This window comes from Malaya genurostris, chromosome 3, assembly GCF_030247185.1.
Source record: "Malaya genurostris strain Urasoe2022 chromosome 3, Malgen_1.1, whole genome shotgun sequence".
NCBI lineage: Eukaryota > Metazoa > Arthropoda > Insecta > Diptera > Culicidae > Malaya > Malaya genurostris.
In genome coordinates this window covers 260,705,108-260,724,216 of record NC_080572.1, presented here as the reverse complement: position 1 = coordinate 260,724,216, position 19,109 = coordinate 260,705,108, and the positions used below count along the sequence as shown (strand labels likewise).

At 38.7% G+C, this 19,109-nt stretch overlaps 1 protein-coding gene across 1 annotated transcript in view; it reads left to right on the top strand.

Annotated features, from left to right (window-relative positions):
* Positions 1–18,772, top strand: part of LOC131433651 (putative uncharacterized protein DDB_G0277255) — a 361,411-nt gene extending 342,639 nt beyond the window's left edge. Inside the window, exon 2 of the mRNA XM_058600139.1 lies at positions 139–18,772. Within this exon, the coding sequence (XP_058456122.1) occupies positions 139–1,782 (1,644 nt within the window). The 3' untranslated portion in view covers positions 1,783–18,772. The remainder of the gene's footprint in view (positions 1–138) is intronic.
* The last annotated feature ends 337 nt before the right edge of the window (positions 18,773–19,109 follow it).

Genomic DNA, 19,109 nt, shown 5'->3' with positions numbered 1-19,109 from the left:
GTTGAATTGTATACAGTTCACTCACTCACTCACGTATCATTTTTTCTTCTTTTCCGTCCCTGTCCCTGCGAGGCCACCGGCAACTGTGGTTAAAGAACGACCGTATTAATTCGAGTTTTTTGTTGTTTTTTTCCACAGACGAAAAAGCACAGCCCGGGCCACATCAAACGTCCGATGAACCCGTTCATGGTGTGGAGTCAGATCGAGCGGCGCAAGATCTGCGAGGTGACGCCCGATATGCACAATGCGGTCATCTCCAAGAATCTGGGAGCCCGCTGGAAGGCACTCAGCGATACCGAACGTCAGCCGTTCATCGACGAAGCGGAACGGCTACGGAAGCTGCACACTCAGGAGTATCCCAACTACAAGTACCGTCCAAAAAAGAAGCAAGTGAAGGGAACGGGAACCGGAGCAGGCGGTAAGAGTAATTCCGCGTCGTCTTCGTCGTCGTCGTCGTCGTCGTCGTCGGCTTCGTCCTCGCCTGCTTCGTCCACTTCTTCACGGGACAGCTGTTCGTCCGTTTCCTCGGCAACCGGCAAGTCCAAGTCCAGTCGGCGCAGTGGAAAGGTCAGTAAAAATGACAGCAACAACAACAGCAGCAGTAACGGTATCAATCTGAAATCAAAGAAGGCCGTGATCCAAGAGGAACTGCGGGATAACAATGGAAACTTCGATGAACTGTACTACCCACAGACGATGCTGGGTGTTGGCGGAGAGTCACCGAATTCTCCGGAAGGGGCTGCCCTGTATGATGATAATTCGATGATCTCACCGGAACCACCGTTTGCCAACTCGGTGTTTGAGTCGGATAACAATCTGTTCTCGACCAATCTGGATGTGTTCCCGACGGATGAGTGTAGTCGTGGGTTTGTCCAACAGACACTGTTCGATACCGATGAAGATAACAAGGACTTCATTCTGAACAACAATGACGACTCGAAGAGTTACCTGTTTGCGAACGGAACACTGCATAGTCTGGATCAGAACGGTGGCAGCGGTGGTGATGGTGGTGGTGGAGGTGGTGGTGGTGGATCCGGAGGTAACAGCAACGGGGTGGATATCAAGCGTGAGTTGTACTTCGAAGAGGATGATCGGTTCAATGATCCGTGTCTAACCAATGCCAATAGCCACCGGATGTTGAAGATGCTGCACGACCATCGGGATCAGGTTAGCCATGGCCATGAGCATAGCCCGAGTCCGGTTAGCTTGAACTACATCAACGACATGGTCACCTACAACGGGTTGTTTACCGTGAACAGCACTGCCAACGATAACACCTCCGGAAATACGCTAGCGAGCTTCAGTGAGTTGTCCAGTAGTTGTCAGTCGCACGCCCTGCTCCTATCCCAGCACATCAACCCGAACCAACTGAATGGGCTCAATACGTTTAGCACCCAGCTGGCCAACAATCGGCCCAACCCAACGCTCAACAGCATTTCGTCCAACTGCCAACCTTCGCCAACGACCACCAACGCTCTGATAGCGAGCAGCTGTGCGAACTCCAGCATCAACAGCACCACCACGACCTCGATCGTTACCGGAATGTCGCTGGGGGCCTGCAGTCCCGCGATTGCCCTCAGCCAGCAGCCTCACATCAGCAGTCAAAGCACCAGCCTGGAGCAGATGGACTTCAACGATATGGTTCCGAGTGATCTGAACGACATCACGTTCGACGGCATCGAGACGGCTTCGTCGTCCAGCGGTTCGCATCTGGAGTTTCCCTGTTCGACGGCGGATGTTTCGGTGCTGCTCGGTATCGACACGTCGTACGATTTGAACTAAGCGGGCACTTGGCCGCGGGGAGGAGGCGGAGGAAGATCATCTACTGTTTTGAACATCGATAAAAAAACCAAAAATTAAGTGCTTTATTGTGCGCGAGCGAGAGAGAGAGAGAGAGAGAGAGAGAGAAAGAGAGAGAGCATGTTAGGGACGGGGATGTTTGTATATTTGAAACGAAGTGTAAAAAAGTGTAGGCGAGAGCAGTGAAATGAAAAACAAATTAAAAAGTGTTGTGATGAGCGAAATAATAAAAAAAAACAAACGAGAAGGGGAAAAAGTTTTTTAAGGTAGAAAGTTAGTTTTTTTTTTTGGCGCTGAACAGAATAAGGCTAGCAGCAGCAAAAATACAGATGCGGTTTTTAATTAATTGAGAAATTAGGGACGGCAGAGGAACGGGTGAACGGATCACCCGAGTAAAAATTGAGCGTGCACAGAGCAAAAAAAAAGGTTGTCAATAATTAGTAGGGAAAACGGCGGCCAGAATCGGACCTCGGTTGATGGGAAAAAATAACAGTAGAGCGGCGGACGGAGAGGGTCAGTCAGTAAAAGTTTTGATGAAATGAACGAGAGAACGAGAGAGCGAACCAAACAAAAAAAAACTGGGAACGGAAATTGGAAATATTCCCTGTACCCGCCGCAGGCGTTCAAGGCGGTATTCCCGCTGGAGAATTCGGTGCAAACTGATGGTGGGTAAAAAGATTGAGCACTCGGAAAAGTTTTGTAAGTCACCACTTTCCAGCTTTTAATTGATGACTGCAATAAGATTGGTTCTTGTTCGGCCGCCATTCTGTGAGCAGAAAAGTTTTACATCGGCTCACGGTTGCACTACTGGTGCGGGTGACGGCGACGCGGCAATATGAGCTGATGGGAAATGTTTTGCGGTATTTTCCATTAAGTCATTACGCTGCTGGCCGACAGGTCCCTGACAGCCCGAGTTGGTACGCTTCCGCTCGAATGAAATGTAGCCTTCCTTCCCCATGCAAAGATTGGTTGTGAAAAGTTTTTCTCCTGAGGAAATTGGGTTGCTGTCGGGTTTCATAGAATTATGATAACATTTTCTGTTTTGAGACGGGTGTGATGTGCAGTTTTAAAATTGTCATAGAAATGATGATAAGGCGCTTTGACAATTCGATTCCCGCTATAAAATGAAAAACAATCACGTCCACGTAGCAACTGGTAATGTTTATATTTCTCGCGCGTCTCCATAACAAGCAAACGTAGCCTTTTTTGATCCAGTAGGCATGTCTGCATTTTGTCACATGCTAAGAAACGGTAAAAACTAGCTGACCACAAGTGCAGGTTACTTGATCTATTGACAAAAATGGTTATAATAAATGCTATTTCGCCAATAGAAATGTGTAACGTTTAGAATAAAATTTTAAATTTTAAATTTCTTCCATTTCTGAATCCCAGAGATCGAACGATTCTACAACTTTTAGATTGCAGTTATCCCCGTCAGTTCTGGGTTTTGGGGACTGCTACCGAATCTGAACCCAAAAACATGTCTGCTTTCGACAGCCAGGGCCCCCGGTAGCCAATATCGGTAAAACAATTAGAATGGAAATTTCAACCGAAGCAAAACAAACAACAGGAGCCAAAGCAGAACCGAAAAAAAAATCCAATCACCACCAACAAAGTTGATTAAAAACAATTCCTTCGGCCCGGTGTGTCATCTTTTCCGTAGTGGAAGGGAAAAAAATCCTCGGAACCCCAAAAGCAAAACAGATCGCAGAAAAAAAACAAAAAAAAACGCATCTGCTATTATGACAATAAAACGGGATCAATGATCTGGAAAAGCTGGAGAGCAAAAATGACAGAACACGAAAACAGCGAAACAGAGCAAAAAAACCCCCATCAGTCGTCGTCAGTCAGCCGCGGCTCCGATTAAATGATGAAACGAAAGAATCATCATCTTTATTGAATGATTCTGTTGCTGGTTTTCCATTCGCCCGGCACTCCGCGGGAAGAAAAAGCGTGGCCAGCGCTCGATATCCGGGGTTGGCGCGGGGGAAATGCTTGATTTATGTTTCGCTGCATAAATCATTAATCATAATCTTATTATACGGTTTAAACCATTTCTCTGCCTTTTTTTTGTTGTTGCGTTCTTCCGTGTATTCATTGGCGTTTTTCCTGCTGCCTTCTGGTGGTGGGCCATTCGAGCCGGGCAAAAAGTGGCAGAATTCTGCTAGGCATCCATACACTGAGTTATTGTAGTGATTACTATTATTGTTATTACAATAGTACTTCGCTGTTGATCTCGGCTGGTTGGTCGGTGCTCAAGTCCAGTCCAGAGAGAGAAAGAAAGAGAGAGCCTGCAGGCAAAACAGAATCCAACGGGCAAGAACTCGAGGACTTTCTTCTCCACTTGCTTGCGGAGGGCTTGCGATGTTCTTCATCCGAGAAATCCAAGCACTCTTCTTGATTTTGTTTATGGTTTCAGTCGAGAAGGCGGTTGTCCACATTGGTGAACTCTGATTCTAAAGGGTCGCAGCAAGCCGAGCATTTGTTGTAGTTTTTTTTCTCTTCTTTTTCTTCTGTACGCTCTTATTGCCGCCCGTTGGGGTATGATGGGGGTTATAAGTCGAAGGTCGACTCCGGGGAAACAGAGTTCGTGGTGACAGTTGAAAAGATGGCGAATATTTTCATTTGTTTGGCAGCGTCGTACGTATCGCGAGCATTTGGGTCGTTGTTTGACGGCGAGAGAGTTTTTTAATGGAATGCCAATTCAATAATCGGTTTTAGTTTTACACACTGACAATGCCGAGAAATCTTTCTAGTTACTGATAACAATTTTAGGTCCCCATGAACAGATATATTGGTGTGTTAGAACCTTCCGAAAACAGGTTAGTGATGGGCGAGCGCTCACGAGCCGTTCATTTGAACCGACTCGTAGCAATGAGCGAACGAACCACGGCTCTTCAAAATTGAACCGCGGCTCTCAAGCAGAGTTACCATTTTAAAATCTTCGTTTCAACTTGGAAAATCTTTGTGCCTGTGTACGCCCAAATTTGATTGCGTTGTTGGTTAAACGATGATGTTTCCTGATGAAGCTGCCAAAAATACATAGGAACAGAAAGAAATAGCCAATGAACCGTTCAATTAAACCGGCTCTTACGAAAGAGCGTTCGGTTCAGAGCCGCTCATTGAAATGTGCCGTATTGCCCATCACTAAAACAGGTTAGAACTAACCGGAAATCGGTATTAATCTGTATGAAAATAGGATTCTCGGTATTTTAAGAGAGCATTCCTGTATCGAGTACGAAAATCGATTTAAATATCGATAAATCGGTATAGTTGGCAGCGCTGGTCAGAAGTAAAAATTTCAAATATCTTCAGACAGAGTTGCAAATGTCTGTATATTCGAAAAACAATCTGCAGTCAGCAAGTTTGTCTTGCTGCCATCAATTACTCTATAAAGTATGGAACGCGAAACTGCCTTGGTGAGCAAAAAAAAACAAAGTCGCCGACAATTTCAAAAGTCTGCAAATTTTGACGAAAGTCTGCGAAAAACATGATTTTCAAAAGTCTGTAAAAGTCTACACAACAAAAAATGTCTGCAGCACTATGTACGAAATCTGCAGATCTGGAATCTCTGGCGCTGGTACAAAATTTTAGCAGTTGTTTGGCTAAGTGCACTCTTACTAGCCACTATTTAATTTTGGGTCGAAACCTACTCAAAATCAAATGAACGATTCAGTTACTAACCACCTGCGAACTCCGAAAGAGTAATCGGATATTTACTTAAAATTTGGGTAATAGCAAAATTTTTTCCCTGTCTAATTTTTGGTAGCTCATAGAAGAGCTCGACATTGAGCGATTTCTTCTCAAAAAAAAGTATACTCAATTCTCGGTGTGATCACCAAATAGCAATTCGCCTATAGAGGCGCTGAAATCGCTCATTGACTCTTGCATTCGATCTTGCTTAGAATTCCGAATAAAAAATATTGTAGAAAAACAATACGATTTGCTGTTACAAAACCTTCCACAAATATATTGCAACCATTGAAAAATATTTTAATGTATTCTTATATACTATTCAATTAATTGTGCACATGCTTTTTACAATAGAATGTATAGATTGTTAAGTATCGTAACAATTCAAATCATAAAATTTTCTTATACATGTTTTGTTGGAAAACAATTAAATGTACAGTTTGCATATTGTTTGAAACACCACGTGTACAATAAATTCAATTGAAGAATCGAAGTAAGGAGTGTATCGAAAATAAGCTATCTACAATTTTTTTCAAATTATGATAAAAATGATATTTTACTCAAACTAAAAATTGATCCTTTATTGTACGAGGTTATACTTGAGCATAATGAAAACCGGATGAAATTTAAGTTATTCCTTCACGAATTTTCGAACTTTTGATCGAAAGCTCTTCATCAAGTTCCGGACAAGTATTGCATCGCATTTTTTGGACGCTTGAGCCCAATTTTTTTATCCCCTGCATGTTCCCAGCTGCCTTACCAGTCTTCTTGGAGACCGTCTTCACGATTGCCCAGTAACGTTCGATGGGTCAAAGCTGAAGGCAATTTGGTGGATTGAGATTTTCCTCAACGACATATATACTCTTTTCCGCAAGCCAATTGAGTGGTTTTGGCATAGTGAGCCGACGCTAAATCCGACCAAAACAGTGGAGGTGTACTATGCATCTTATATAAAGGTAGCAATCTTTTCTGGAGACACTCAGATCGATAGATTTCTGCATTTATAGTTCCGGTAGTGTAAAAAATGCTTGACTTCAAACCACAGGAACATATTGCTTGCCATACCAGTACCTTTTGACCGAATTTCTCCACTTGAATCGACCTGTTCGCATCGCTCACATCCTTTCCAACGACGACAGTAAAGTATTGTGGACCTGGAAGGGTTTTTGAGTCCTCCTATACATAAGTCTCATCGTCCATCAAAACGCATGCATCCGGACACAGCAAAAGACGCGAATACTATTTCCGGGCCCTTGTTGCTGCTCGCTTCTTCTGTTTTACACTTTGTTTCGAGATTTTCTGCTTCTTGTAGGTCTTCAGGTGATTTCACCTCTTGATACGCTGGAGCATTCCGACACTAGTTTCTACTTTTTTTGGTCAAATCACGTATTGACATTGATTTGTTCTTCATGATTAGAGATACCACTTTCTGGTCCAGTTTCGGGTTGGAGGAACCGGGTTTTCTGCCTCTTTCTGGTAGCCCATGCAAAGAATAGTGTTCCCCAAACTTATTAATGATGGTTTTTAAAACTGGCATGATGAATTCCAAATCGCTTCGTCAATTTTCCCATAGTGATACCCTTCTCATTTAGCCATGTGTCCAGAACCTTAATATTCACTTCCTTTTCAATACGCGACATTTTGAAAACGCAGAATTTAAACCGCACAAACAAGTAAACAAACGAAAGCTGACAGCCAAACGCACAGCATGCTGTGATCTGAGCATAAAAAATCATCACAAATACATGCGTACAACATAAATGTATGTGGATAGCTTATTTTCGATACACTCCTTAACAATATATTAAATCGTTGGAAACGAAAGAAATCTTGTCAATGGTTTATTTTTCTACGGGATGGTATTTCATGCCCGAAAAATCGTGCGCAACGGTGATCCAAAAACGAATTGCGCGAGCTTGGATTACAGCTTTCCTGTAATTTCGCCCATCGAACAAATCGTGCGCAAAAATTGCGTTTGGACTAAGTTTGACATTTGCATAGTGTCTGTCAAATGCGCTTGACATTTGACACGGCTGATGCAAATCGGTGCAAAATGATTGGATGGCTAAATCCACCTAAAATACACTAAGTTGAGTGTCACATTCCACTTCTGTTTTGCTATTATTTTATATTGTTTTGATTTCGATTGATTTCAAACGCTATAAGTTCTTCACGTCTGACGATCATAAGCGATGTTGTAGTTGAAAAATTTCTGTAGGAAAATGTTGTTTTGGACCGAAATAGAACGTTTTGCAATATGGAACCGAACAGTCGAATAGGTGACAGTAGTGAGGTTCTTGTTTTCAACGTGTAACAAATTAAAAGTTTACGCACAATTCTATGATTTATGTTCCGAATATCTATTCCCTGTGCTTAAACTAACTGTTTATCAAAATATGAAGTACACAGTTCGAAAAAATAATGTGATTTTAAATCTTATAAGATGCACATAAATGCAGCGTCGTAATTCACACAAATCTATATTCAAGAACATGTAAAATTTAGTGATTAGAAAATTACATGGCTTCGAATTACATGAATTCGAATGAAATAAAAAACAAAGGATCGATAGCAGCAGCGAGACTTGAACCGAGAAACATTAGATCACAAACACATCGGTTACTCGACTGAACCACAGTGCTCATATCTGTTTATTGAATAATTGATACCTATAAATTCATACAGCGGAACTTGGTAGCCGAGTACAAATTACACTCGGAGCGTGTAAAATTTTGTGCGAGTGGAATATTACATCATTTGAAAAATTAAGTAGGGTAACAGAGGTATTTTGGCCACTTCATATATTTTGGCCCACCTAACAAACTTTATCGATTTCATCGGATTTTATCGATGTTAAGTAACTCATTTTGCATCAATTTGAAGCTTATCACATTAAATTACCTATTGCGGAAGGGGTTTTTTAAAGATATTACAATATTTGGTGGATATTTTTATAAAGTGGGCAAAAATAAAATCAATCCTAAAGTGGACCAAAATACCTCTGTTACCCTAGTTGGGAATTGTATCGTTTGTAGAGTTCTGTCACCTGTAACATTCATATTTCTGTTTCTGTGTAGATGAAAGAATGTTGTGAAATCTAAGGCTCTACATACTAAAAAATAGTTTCTCCAAAAAGAATAAGTTCCCACTCATCTACAGAAAAAGTGGAACAACTCTAATTTAGAGTAACCTCTTAGTAACTCAAATTTGAGTTCTTCCACTGGAATCGATGCTTGGGTAAAATCAATTCAGTTACTGAATAATGCTTTATATGTGCATATGTCAGAAATTGAGTAAATATCATATTTTGAGTGAAATTTTATTTCACATATATCAAATTTACGTAAAATTTGCTCCTTTTCTGAGTATATTGTATTTAAATATTAAGTAATTGACACTCATTCCTTGAAATAATCTTACTCTGTTTATTTATTTGCTCAGACACTAATCTGACACTAACTCCTCATAAATGGCACACTGGAGCATATTCGTTTCCATCCTGAAGCACAATACGGAGTACTCCTGGACACAATATTTGCGTCGGTTGCACAACCAAGAGCACATTTTATCAAAAATACGCGATCCCAATTGAAAAATAATGACTCTTGTTAGTCTGATTAGTCTGATCTCTCGAATTGTAACCTAAAAACGAGTTCCTATGTTAAACTAAAATTTAGAGTAAGAGTTACTCATTATCATTGATGGTAACTATTCAATTCTTGACGTTTCCATGTATCATTTGAAAATGAGTTACTCAAACTCAAACTCTGAGTAACTTTTTATAAGCGTGTAGCGCTAAAAATTGTAACAGAAGCTTTTTTTCGCACACTAATAAGGATGTCGGAATGTCGTTCGATTGTTCGAGTAGTGGATTAATAACCCAGATAATCGAATAATATTAAATAGATTAGTATGAAACTCATATTCGATAATCAAACTAATCGAATAACTCGAAAAATCCTATAATAATAATAATAAATAAAGTAACCGATTAATAATCCTGATAATTGATTAAAATTAAATTTAATCGATTAGTTTGAAAATTTTACTCGATTATTGATATTGGTTAAATTTGCAGGCAGGTTGGTGCAATTGAATCGTCCCAATAACTGTCCTATCCGGCAGGAGTCTAATCACGTATCAAATGCGCAACATATGAGTCATTATTGCAAAATGCAAAAACAATCTTCTTCGCTGTCATTGAACGGACATTCAACAGAGAAATATCAGTTTATTTGGTATATTCTTCTTGATAAATTGATGTGTATTCCTTGAAGATTTATTTAGCCATATTTTGAGAATTGCTGTAGATCTTTAAGAGCTGAGGACAGTACCGTAAAATGGTAGGTTTTTTGCTATTTTTCCGTTTCAAATTAAATTTTCTTGGAAACGATGTTGAATATAGAAAAGCCCACCTGACAATGTCTTCAAAATTTAGTTGAGAATATTCTGTGAAATTTTCAGAATTATTCATTGAGTTTAGCGGTCGTGTTGTATTTTTTCTGACTGAAGAACTGCTGAAAATTGGAACGCTCGGAAATTCAGACCTCTACTTGTTCATCGAATATCTCGGCTTTGAAGGCTTGTATCAGAAATCAACCGTGACAAAGTCTAGATAATTTAGTTTAGATGCGATTAGTACACAAAAACATAAATATGTTATCGCGATAAAAATAAAGTCTTGTATTTTTCTGTGAAAAAAAGTCAGTTTCAATGCATCCACCATTTTTTTCGCTTTGGTTTCCTGATAGCATTCTGAAAAAGAAGAGAGAAATAAAATTGGCTCGACAAGGCTGCCAAACACACAGCCATTCAATCTTTGTGAAAGTTAAATATTTTTTCATTGTTCATTGGAATCCATGTAATGTCCAACCCATTCGATAGATTAATGTAATAAAACTTCTCATCAAAATAAATAAATTGTATACAGTTTGCTCATATACGAGAGAGTACAAGAGAAATACGATGCGCAAAGGGAATTGAGCGAGCCACGTGGTCGATTTAAAACTCAACACGTGACCCTCTGTCCTCAGACCTTTAATAACTCATTAGTTCACTTTCCAAATATTTGTTTTCAATGAAACCCAAAGTTTTCTGTTTGCTATTAGTACTAGTTGGGTAAGGAACATTTGTGCAATAACGCAGAAATGATCGAAAGAGAGATTAAACAGTTCTTAGACTTTTTTTTAAATGTTTACGCCGAACTCGTCAAATCGTGTTCTAAAATATTTGTTACAGTACAACCAAAACCTTATCTTGTTGATTTGACTGCACTACATTTTCAATTTCCGATCGTTAAATTCAGCTACCGCTGTCCGTAGCTGAGAAGTTTGAATGAAATTTTTTGACATATTTTCTTAAATTCACACTTATGGTAATATAAATAAGTGCAGTAGCAAATTTTGAAAAAACCTTCAGTGGGTGCCAAATAAAAAAACCAGGTTCGAAACTGACTCGATTTTCGGTTCAACAACGTTGAAACTGGGCTCGAAACTGGCTTCAAACAAACGGTTTGACAGCAGATAGGGTGGAAACTGGGTTAGGTTTGGCATCAAGTAAAAACGTCATAATTTTGGTCACGATGTTCCAAGCCTACTTCGATAACGAATTGAATTTGATACCGCAACGAATGCTGTGAACACACACATTTCGATTTAAAAACATTCATTTTTAACTCAAAATTTACCCCAACCCCAAAATTCCAATGATCAATCGGATGGTTTGCAAACTTCCAATCTTCCAATTGTCCTAAAATTAGCATATACCCTATATATAGCCAACGGGGTACACCGCCCTGTGACCGATGAGTGGCCTGGGAGGGGCGGTGGGCGCAATAACAGAAGTCCACTATCGTTAGGACAGAATCCAACGTGGCCAACCGACCGGAGTTCGAAAGAAAGGGGAAAAGAAAAGAAACTATACATATGCATAAATTGATTGACTTCTCCGGTTTGGACTGGGGTTTCCGATTCAGGCTTGTATTTCTGTTTCTCGCATGTTTTTTCCCGGTTCCAGAACGTTCCGTTCACTCGTTCCGATCGCTCTAATTCATTATAATATTTAACCCGGACTGCGGATACGATCGGCCTCAGTCGGTCTACAACAGAAGATAAATTCAATTCCGCTGGTCAATCGAAACTCAGTCTTCGGAACTTCATAAAACCTAATTGGGTTCCCGTTTTTGTTCTTCGATTTTTGGCAGTGGTTTGATATTTTATTTTTAGTCGTTTGTTGTTGTCCTTCTTTGTAAAAATATTTTGCATCATGTCGTTATTCGACTTGTGTTTGTATCCACTTACGCTCTTCGAACTCTATTAATAAAAAACATAACAACCGTCTTTGCAAAAATGAGTAACCGTCACCGTCGCCGCTCCCGCCTACTATTGTTTGGCTTATTTTTTCTCTGTTGCGCATTTTTTTCGTTGGTATTGTTTTCCGGTAGAAAAAAAAATAAGATAAGAATCGGAAGGAGTAACGTAAAACAAAACAAAAAACTGTAGATATAACAAATAAGAGAATAAGCTGAATGTGATTTAAGTAATGGTAAACAAAATCCGAACAAGTCGGAGGTTTTGCAAAATTGAATATATATAAAACACACATACACACAAACATCAACACACACACACCCCCAGACACCCACATGAACACATGCATACACACTGGAAGAACTGTGAGCTCCGTACAGGAGCAGCACTTGTAGTTGTAAAGTTATTAGTACTTTTTAATCGTAGGCGGTAAGAAGTAGGAGGAGCTGCAATGTTGATGATAAGTGAGACGGAGGGGGAAGGGGAAGGTTTAGAGAGGGATGAACGGATGAGATTTTCTTTATCTAGCGCAATAAAGCAACAGGCAGGGGGCAATTTTTTTGTGTCAGTGCTCGACCCCACACGAAACGGAATTACGATATTGGCTAGGAGTAAATTACTATTATACATACATTATTGTGGTTATCATAATTGTGTAGTAGTGCTATTTGACCTATTATCACTTATCACGGAAAAGTTGAGTAGATGAGTCCAATTTTTCTTATACCACAAGAGCAACAGGAGAACTCTCTCTCACTCAACACAAACACACACACACACTCACTGGTCTTTGAAGTTGGGCAAAAAAGCGTTTTGCCCGAAACAGCATTGTCTCTGTAAACAAAAACAAACAAACAAAAAAAAAAGATTAAAACGAATCAAACCATTGTGATTTGCAGAAGATCTCTCATATAAACAAGAAATAACACTGAAACGATAACTTGGTTTTTGTCAACAAACAATATCAGGGAAATATTCGTTTTTGTTTGCTTTTTCATTAAGGAGTTAATCAAACACAAAAACCGAAAAGTAAAGAACTACGATAAATCGTAAAGTAATCGCATAACGACATACAATAGAATCATACATGCTCACTGCTGTTGAAACTAGTGAGCAAAGTGACTAGTTGCTAGTTGTATCTAATTAAAACAGCATCAATTAAGGTAAGTGAACCGATTACCGCTGGAGAACAAAGCAGCGTCCATAGCAATTAAATAGCTTTTCATCAAATTATTTAAGTCAAACAGTTGAAGCAGTTGGTAAACGTAAAATAGGGGTTTTAACATGAAAACACGAAGAGAAACTTTTTGAAAGTGATGGTTATTTTTGTATCCGAAGAAAGTAGTAAAGCAAGAACTAATTTAGTATCTTTTTTAGTGAGATGAAACTTATTTTTTCGATGTGTGTTTATTTTTTTACCTTTTTTGACAAATGAAACACACAAATCTCAGGAAATGAACGAAAATTCAAAAACAATTACTACATAAAAATAATATTGTTAAGCAATTTATTATACAAGAATCGAAATGGTTTATTTTACTACAATTCTTCAAAACGAAAGCAAACCTAATGACCATACACTGATACTAACAAACAAAAATAATGAAAATCGTTTGGCAACACACACACTCACACACCAACCAACCAATCAAGGCAAAATACAACAAACCAAATAGCGAACCGAGTAAAACATAGTAATCGAATGCTTGTACGTTGACCTTCCTCTTTAACAAAATTCGAACTGATTTGCACGCAATTAGAAAAAAAATCCGGCGGACAGAAAGAGAAAGAGAGAGAGAGAGAGAGTTTAAACAAAATAGAACAAAAAGCAACAACAACAACAAACGGCCAAGGTTCCTTCATGGGGGAATTATCCCGTTGACTATCCACACATCTAAAAACAGCAACAACACATCAATAATACAACTACTAACATAAAAACCAAACGGAAGTCATTTTGGTAGTTGACAATTGACCAACCATTTTGCTACACTGTTTTGACTGTGTTTTTTTTCCTCACCGCATTCGGGAGGGTTGCGAAAGTGAGCATTCATCACCACTCGTACTAACATCTGACAGGCTGCATCAAATATCGTAGTAGGCAGTGTCTTCCTTCGGTTATCCAGACCCAAATGCTATCTGTTGTTTGTCTGTCAAGTTGTTCTAGTGGTGAACAGTGGAGATTTCGTTTTATTGTGACTTGTTGACTCTACCAGTAGCCAGTATGTAGTAGCCTAGTTAGCTGATAACTCAATTCAATCGGTTTGATGCGTACGACGAGAAGTAAAAGCTTTACATACTCAAACAATTCATACAACACACACACACACAAACACATACACACACCTACACGTATTCCACGCATACCCAAACGGGATGGAATAATAACGAGCATCTTTTTACTCATGTTTGTGTTAGTGTTAGTAGGAACCCAAGCAACCTAATCGTGTACGGGACCGGGTACAATAAGCATTACATATTTATCTTTATATCAGCTAGAGAAACACACTCACACCGACTTACATACACACAAATTTTAGCTGCGTAGCGTTGGAACAAATTGAATGTCAAACAAATGACACATTGGTTAATTATATATTGGTGTGATGAAGAAAAAATAAATAAATAAATCGCAAACTAATATTAAGACTGATAACTGCAAGAAAAAAAATAGAAATAGCCAACAAAGTAAATCAAAGGACGGGGGAAAAAACGTAAAAGCAAACAAATCACGTAAACTTTCGGTTGTCATTTAGCTACACTAGCGCCCCCCCCCCCCCCCTCATATGTGTATGTAATCATAATCGTTACCCATCGTAACAACATCACCAATTTTCCGTCTTTCTCTTCCATGTAGCGCTTAATCGAACAACTAGCCGAGCAACGTTTTTCTGTTTTGACAATCAACTGTTCGCTGAAACTTTTGACACATCACACTCACACACACACCCACACCCAGAGTGGTTGGTTCTTTGTTTGTAAACAACATATCTCGTAACGTGCGTGGCGCTCTGCTGTCACCAATCCTACGACAGGAATGTTTGGTTGTGTGGTCTTATTGGCAATTTGTTTCGCTTTCCGATATCGACTAAACGAACACCGAGAAAAAAATCGATCAAACCCCTTTCTCGAGAAATTCGTGTTCCCTTTCAATGCTGCCCAGCGAGACTGTCAAACTGGTAAAAATAATCAAAGTAACGCATTGGTGTTGCTTCTGAGTTTGATGGCAAATTTCGATTGATCGATCACTGCTTAATCGATAAGGAAGCAAAGAACCTTTTTTGTGTTCCATATTTTGAACTACAAAAGCCGCAATTTGTCTACAGTCTTAAGCAAACGAAAAAAAAAAGTTTCCATTTACTTTTTAGCAAAAAAAAACGTTCGTTAATCGAGCTTGAACCTTGAATATTAGAGCTCAATCCAAGACCCCGAGGTCCCTAATGGATCGGTTTTCACCGAGAAAAAAAACCATCGACAAAGCAGCTCTTTTGTTCGAAATTTCGTTTCGATCTGTCGACCCTCGTTGATCGGTTTTTTGTTTATCAAACCACCATCGGAAGTGCATACAAACCCTACACAAAGCAACCAACATAGCGGAATCAAGCAAACGAATATAATAAATAAAATAGTAGAAGAAATAAGTGTAAATTATAACAATTAACTAAACTATGTGAAGAAAAACAGATAAACAAAATAAAACAAATATTCAGGTATCTATACAGGCTGTGAAATAGTCTATTCTTTGTTTTACATTTATTACAAAGTATATGTATATTATTTACGTTAAAGTACCGTACGTTTAATTTATCGTGTAAATGATTTGCTTCTGTTCGATTTCGTTCTATTCTCCTGTCGTTTCCTCCTACGGTCCACAATGGGAACTGTAGGAACCTAGTTTCGTTCCAAAACCATGTTGACAAACTGCCAAACTATGCATTTTTTTCCTACTAAGAACGTAATTAGTGAAAAAAAGAAAACTACCCCAAAACAAGTAATAGCGAAAAAAGTGCGTTTTCTTTCCCAAAGTTTAAGTTTGTTTCCCTGAAAAGATTTGAGGTTTCTTTTGTACTAAAGCATCAAAACCAAGATACTACATTGAGTGTCACACAAACACATACCCAAGCGAAGAAAAAAGAAAACAAATGAAGAATCAAATATTAGCGAACTTAGCGAGAGAAGCAAAGTCGAACAAACACAAATTCAATTCTTAATCTTATTCTGTAGGGACGCGAACTTCACTATGATACTAACAAACGAAAACAAATAATTCATCCATGGAATCAGCTGCTTTAAGTGTGTAGAGAAACGTTTTTTTCTAAATGATAATATATTACAAAAATAAAAACTAACAAAAAAAAAACAAAAAACAAACGTAAACAAACTTGTAACTCAACAACTTAAACAAAAACGAGTAGAGCTAATATTGAGTAATTGATTAACGGATTTCTTCAACCCGCTAATGACAAGGTAACATAAATTGACAAGAAACCCGAGAATATTTATTGAGCAAGAAAAATAAAACAAACAAATTACTAAATGTCTATTTATATATTTACAATCTTAACGCAAATCGTACGTTAAAAACCCAAATCACAAATGCAATGGAAGCGTGGATCAGAAAGGTTACTACCAATTTTTGCGCAGAGGTACTACAACGGAGGCAACCAACGGAACATAGTAGAAAACAAACAGAAACCAAACGAACGGAAATCAATCACAAGTGGGATTAAAAACGTTATTACTATATTTACACCAACATTCAAAACTGGTAACTAGTGAAGCAAAACAAACAAACAAACAAACAAACGAAAAAAAACTAGAAACACTCGATCGGAATGAAGTTAAGCTATCGCCGTTTTTTGCCATGTTTGTAAACAATAGCAAGCGTGCAGCCAAGCAGCCGTACGTCGGTTGCATCCGGTGACAGGTTCGAGCGCAGTCACCGCCGTTTGACAGTTGCGTCACCGCCATCGCAGTTGGCTGGCATCGTCTTATTGTTTTACTTTTTTGTTGACTACACGGAAAAAAAGAAGTAAGAAGTGAGTTCCTTTCTTCCTCCGAGCCTCTTGAAGGGACGGACGGTGGAGGAACAGCTTCTGATTTGGATACTTTGAATTAGTTTTCTGTGTAGAGTTGGACGAGGTTTCAAAGGTTGATGAGGGGTCCCCGACAAATGTGCGATGCAACTGTCGAACGCTTCGTGATTGCAATCAATCTATTAAATAAATGCTAGTAACGTGCGCACACACACACACACTAACGCAATGTGCGTATTGTTGTTTTGATATTTGTGTGTTTTGGTGCGACCGAGTTTCCGAAGTTTGTACAACGGCACTTTCGATTTATGAAAGTAGGAAAAGAAAAAATAATATTAACACTCACTCACACATACATACACACACACACACACACACACACACCACGGCCAACTTGTTTTGGCAGTCGATGAGCTGTCAAACATTGTAACAGCGGGACTATCTATCATAGCAGATCCTAAGCTCATGAGTCAACAACTATGAGGAAATTGAAGATACCAATTTGTAATATTCTGTACATTTTTGATCATAACCGATAGGGACTTTTGTACATTTCAGTGTAAATATTATGATTATGGATTCTATTATAAATGAAGTAACATTAGAGAGAGAGAAAGAAAAAAAAAGAGAGAGACCGACGAACATGTGGAGTTGAGGACCGTAACTAAAATGAATTAGAAGATATTCCAGAAGAAACTATGGACGGAGTTTAAAACCGAAAAAAACATCGATTTTCATTTGCTAGGTTTTTACGTTTGCCACTGGTACTGACGATTGAAACTTTGCATAAACTGATACCGACCAAATAAAAAGAAAGAAAATAAATGATGAGAAGAGCTGACCAAGCAAAAATGTTAGGAGTTTAAACAATTGAAGATCTATTCCTAAGTTTAAGAAAAAGAAGAAGAAGAAGAAGAAAAATGAATACTATCCCAACCACCACACAGTGTAGCACTTTCGTATAAGTGATGGTTAATTTTGTTTAACTGATAGGAAATTGAATTGATCTCTGATTTTTTTGTTTTGTCGCGAACCAACTGATTTCCCAAACTGCGAGCAATGTTCGAATTTCGTACCGAGCGTTTGCCACGCGTTCAAAGAATAGCTGATCTCAACTTGCAGAACTTGTCAATCAAAGCAAAAACCCCAAAACCCCCGGGGTGAGCGCTCGGACCGGGAATCGAACCTCGTTCCGAGCCATTGTTCGACCTATCAAATCACACTCAAACACAGAAGAAAAAAAAACACAGAAATAGCGCAATCCGGATCGAAATGCACACCGAAACGAAACTTTCGACAAGCAATACACAGTAAAAAAATTTAAAAAAAAAGAATACAAGTGAAAACAAGCTGCAATTATTTTCCCGGCTCAAAAACTGCTGCGAAACGAAGAAATTCTATGAAAACAAAAGAAAAACTCTATACAATTACAAAGGAATAAAATGTGAGAATAAAAAAAAAACTGTTTTACCCAATGAAAGTTGTTGAAGTTTTTGACATTCAAACCAAAAAGTGTCTGTTTTCTTTTCTGTTTTAGGAAAAAAGGAAGCAAAAATAAAAAAAAACTAAACAAAACAAAACAAATGAAAACAATCCAGTTAATGCGTTTAGCGGATTAGTGCGCTAGCGACTAGCTGTTTGAGCTTAGATCTACTCAGTTTAGTTAGTGTGATATGTACATTCGATCGGTTGTGTTTTTTCTTTTTCGAGCTGCTCAGTCAGTCCCAGGTCCTAAAGCAAAAGAAGGAGAGGAGATCCGTTGGGAAGGTCCCAGCTGCTCCTCCGATGCTCTGAGTGACAAATGAGTTTCGATTGTAATTTTGGGGGAAGGTGGAAACAGAAAACCAAAACAGTAGAACAAAGGTAGCGATCGGGGTGTGAATTTCGATGAAATTACTTTGTTAGTCAAAAAAAAAAAAGAAAATATTAGTAAAACACAAACAAAGAGATTGCGAATGCCGGATGAAAATTGAACGATTAGAAGAAAGAAGAAAAACAAGAAACACCAGTTGCTAGATGTTTTCAGTGTGAAACAAACAAAGCAAAATAACGAAACCCAAGCAACCAACTGTTGAAAGCAACTAGAACTAGAAGCTCTAAGGCAACCAGCAACAAGAAAAAAAATTTTTTGCTAAATACACTGCAAATAATGATGCGAAGAACAATGAGTTTCTTTTATCTGTATAATAAATTTATTATTATGATTATCGAGTACGATTAGTTATGCTGATTATTAATTATCAACTATTATTATGATTATTGATTTATTATT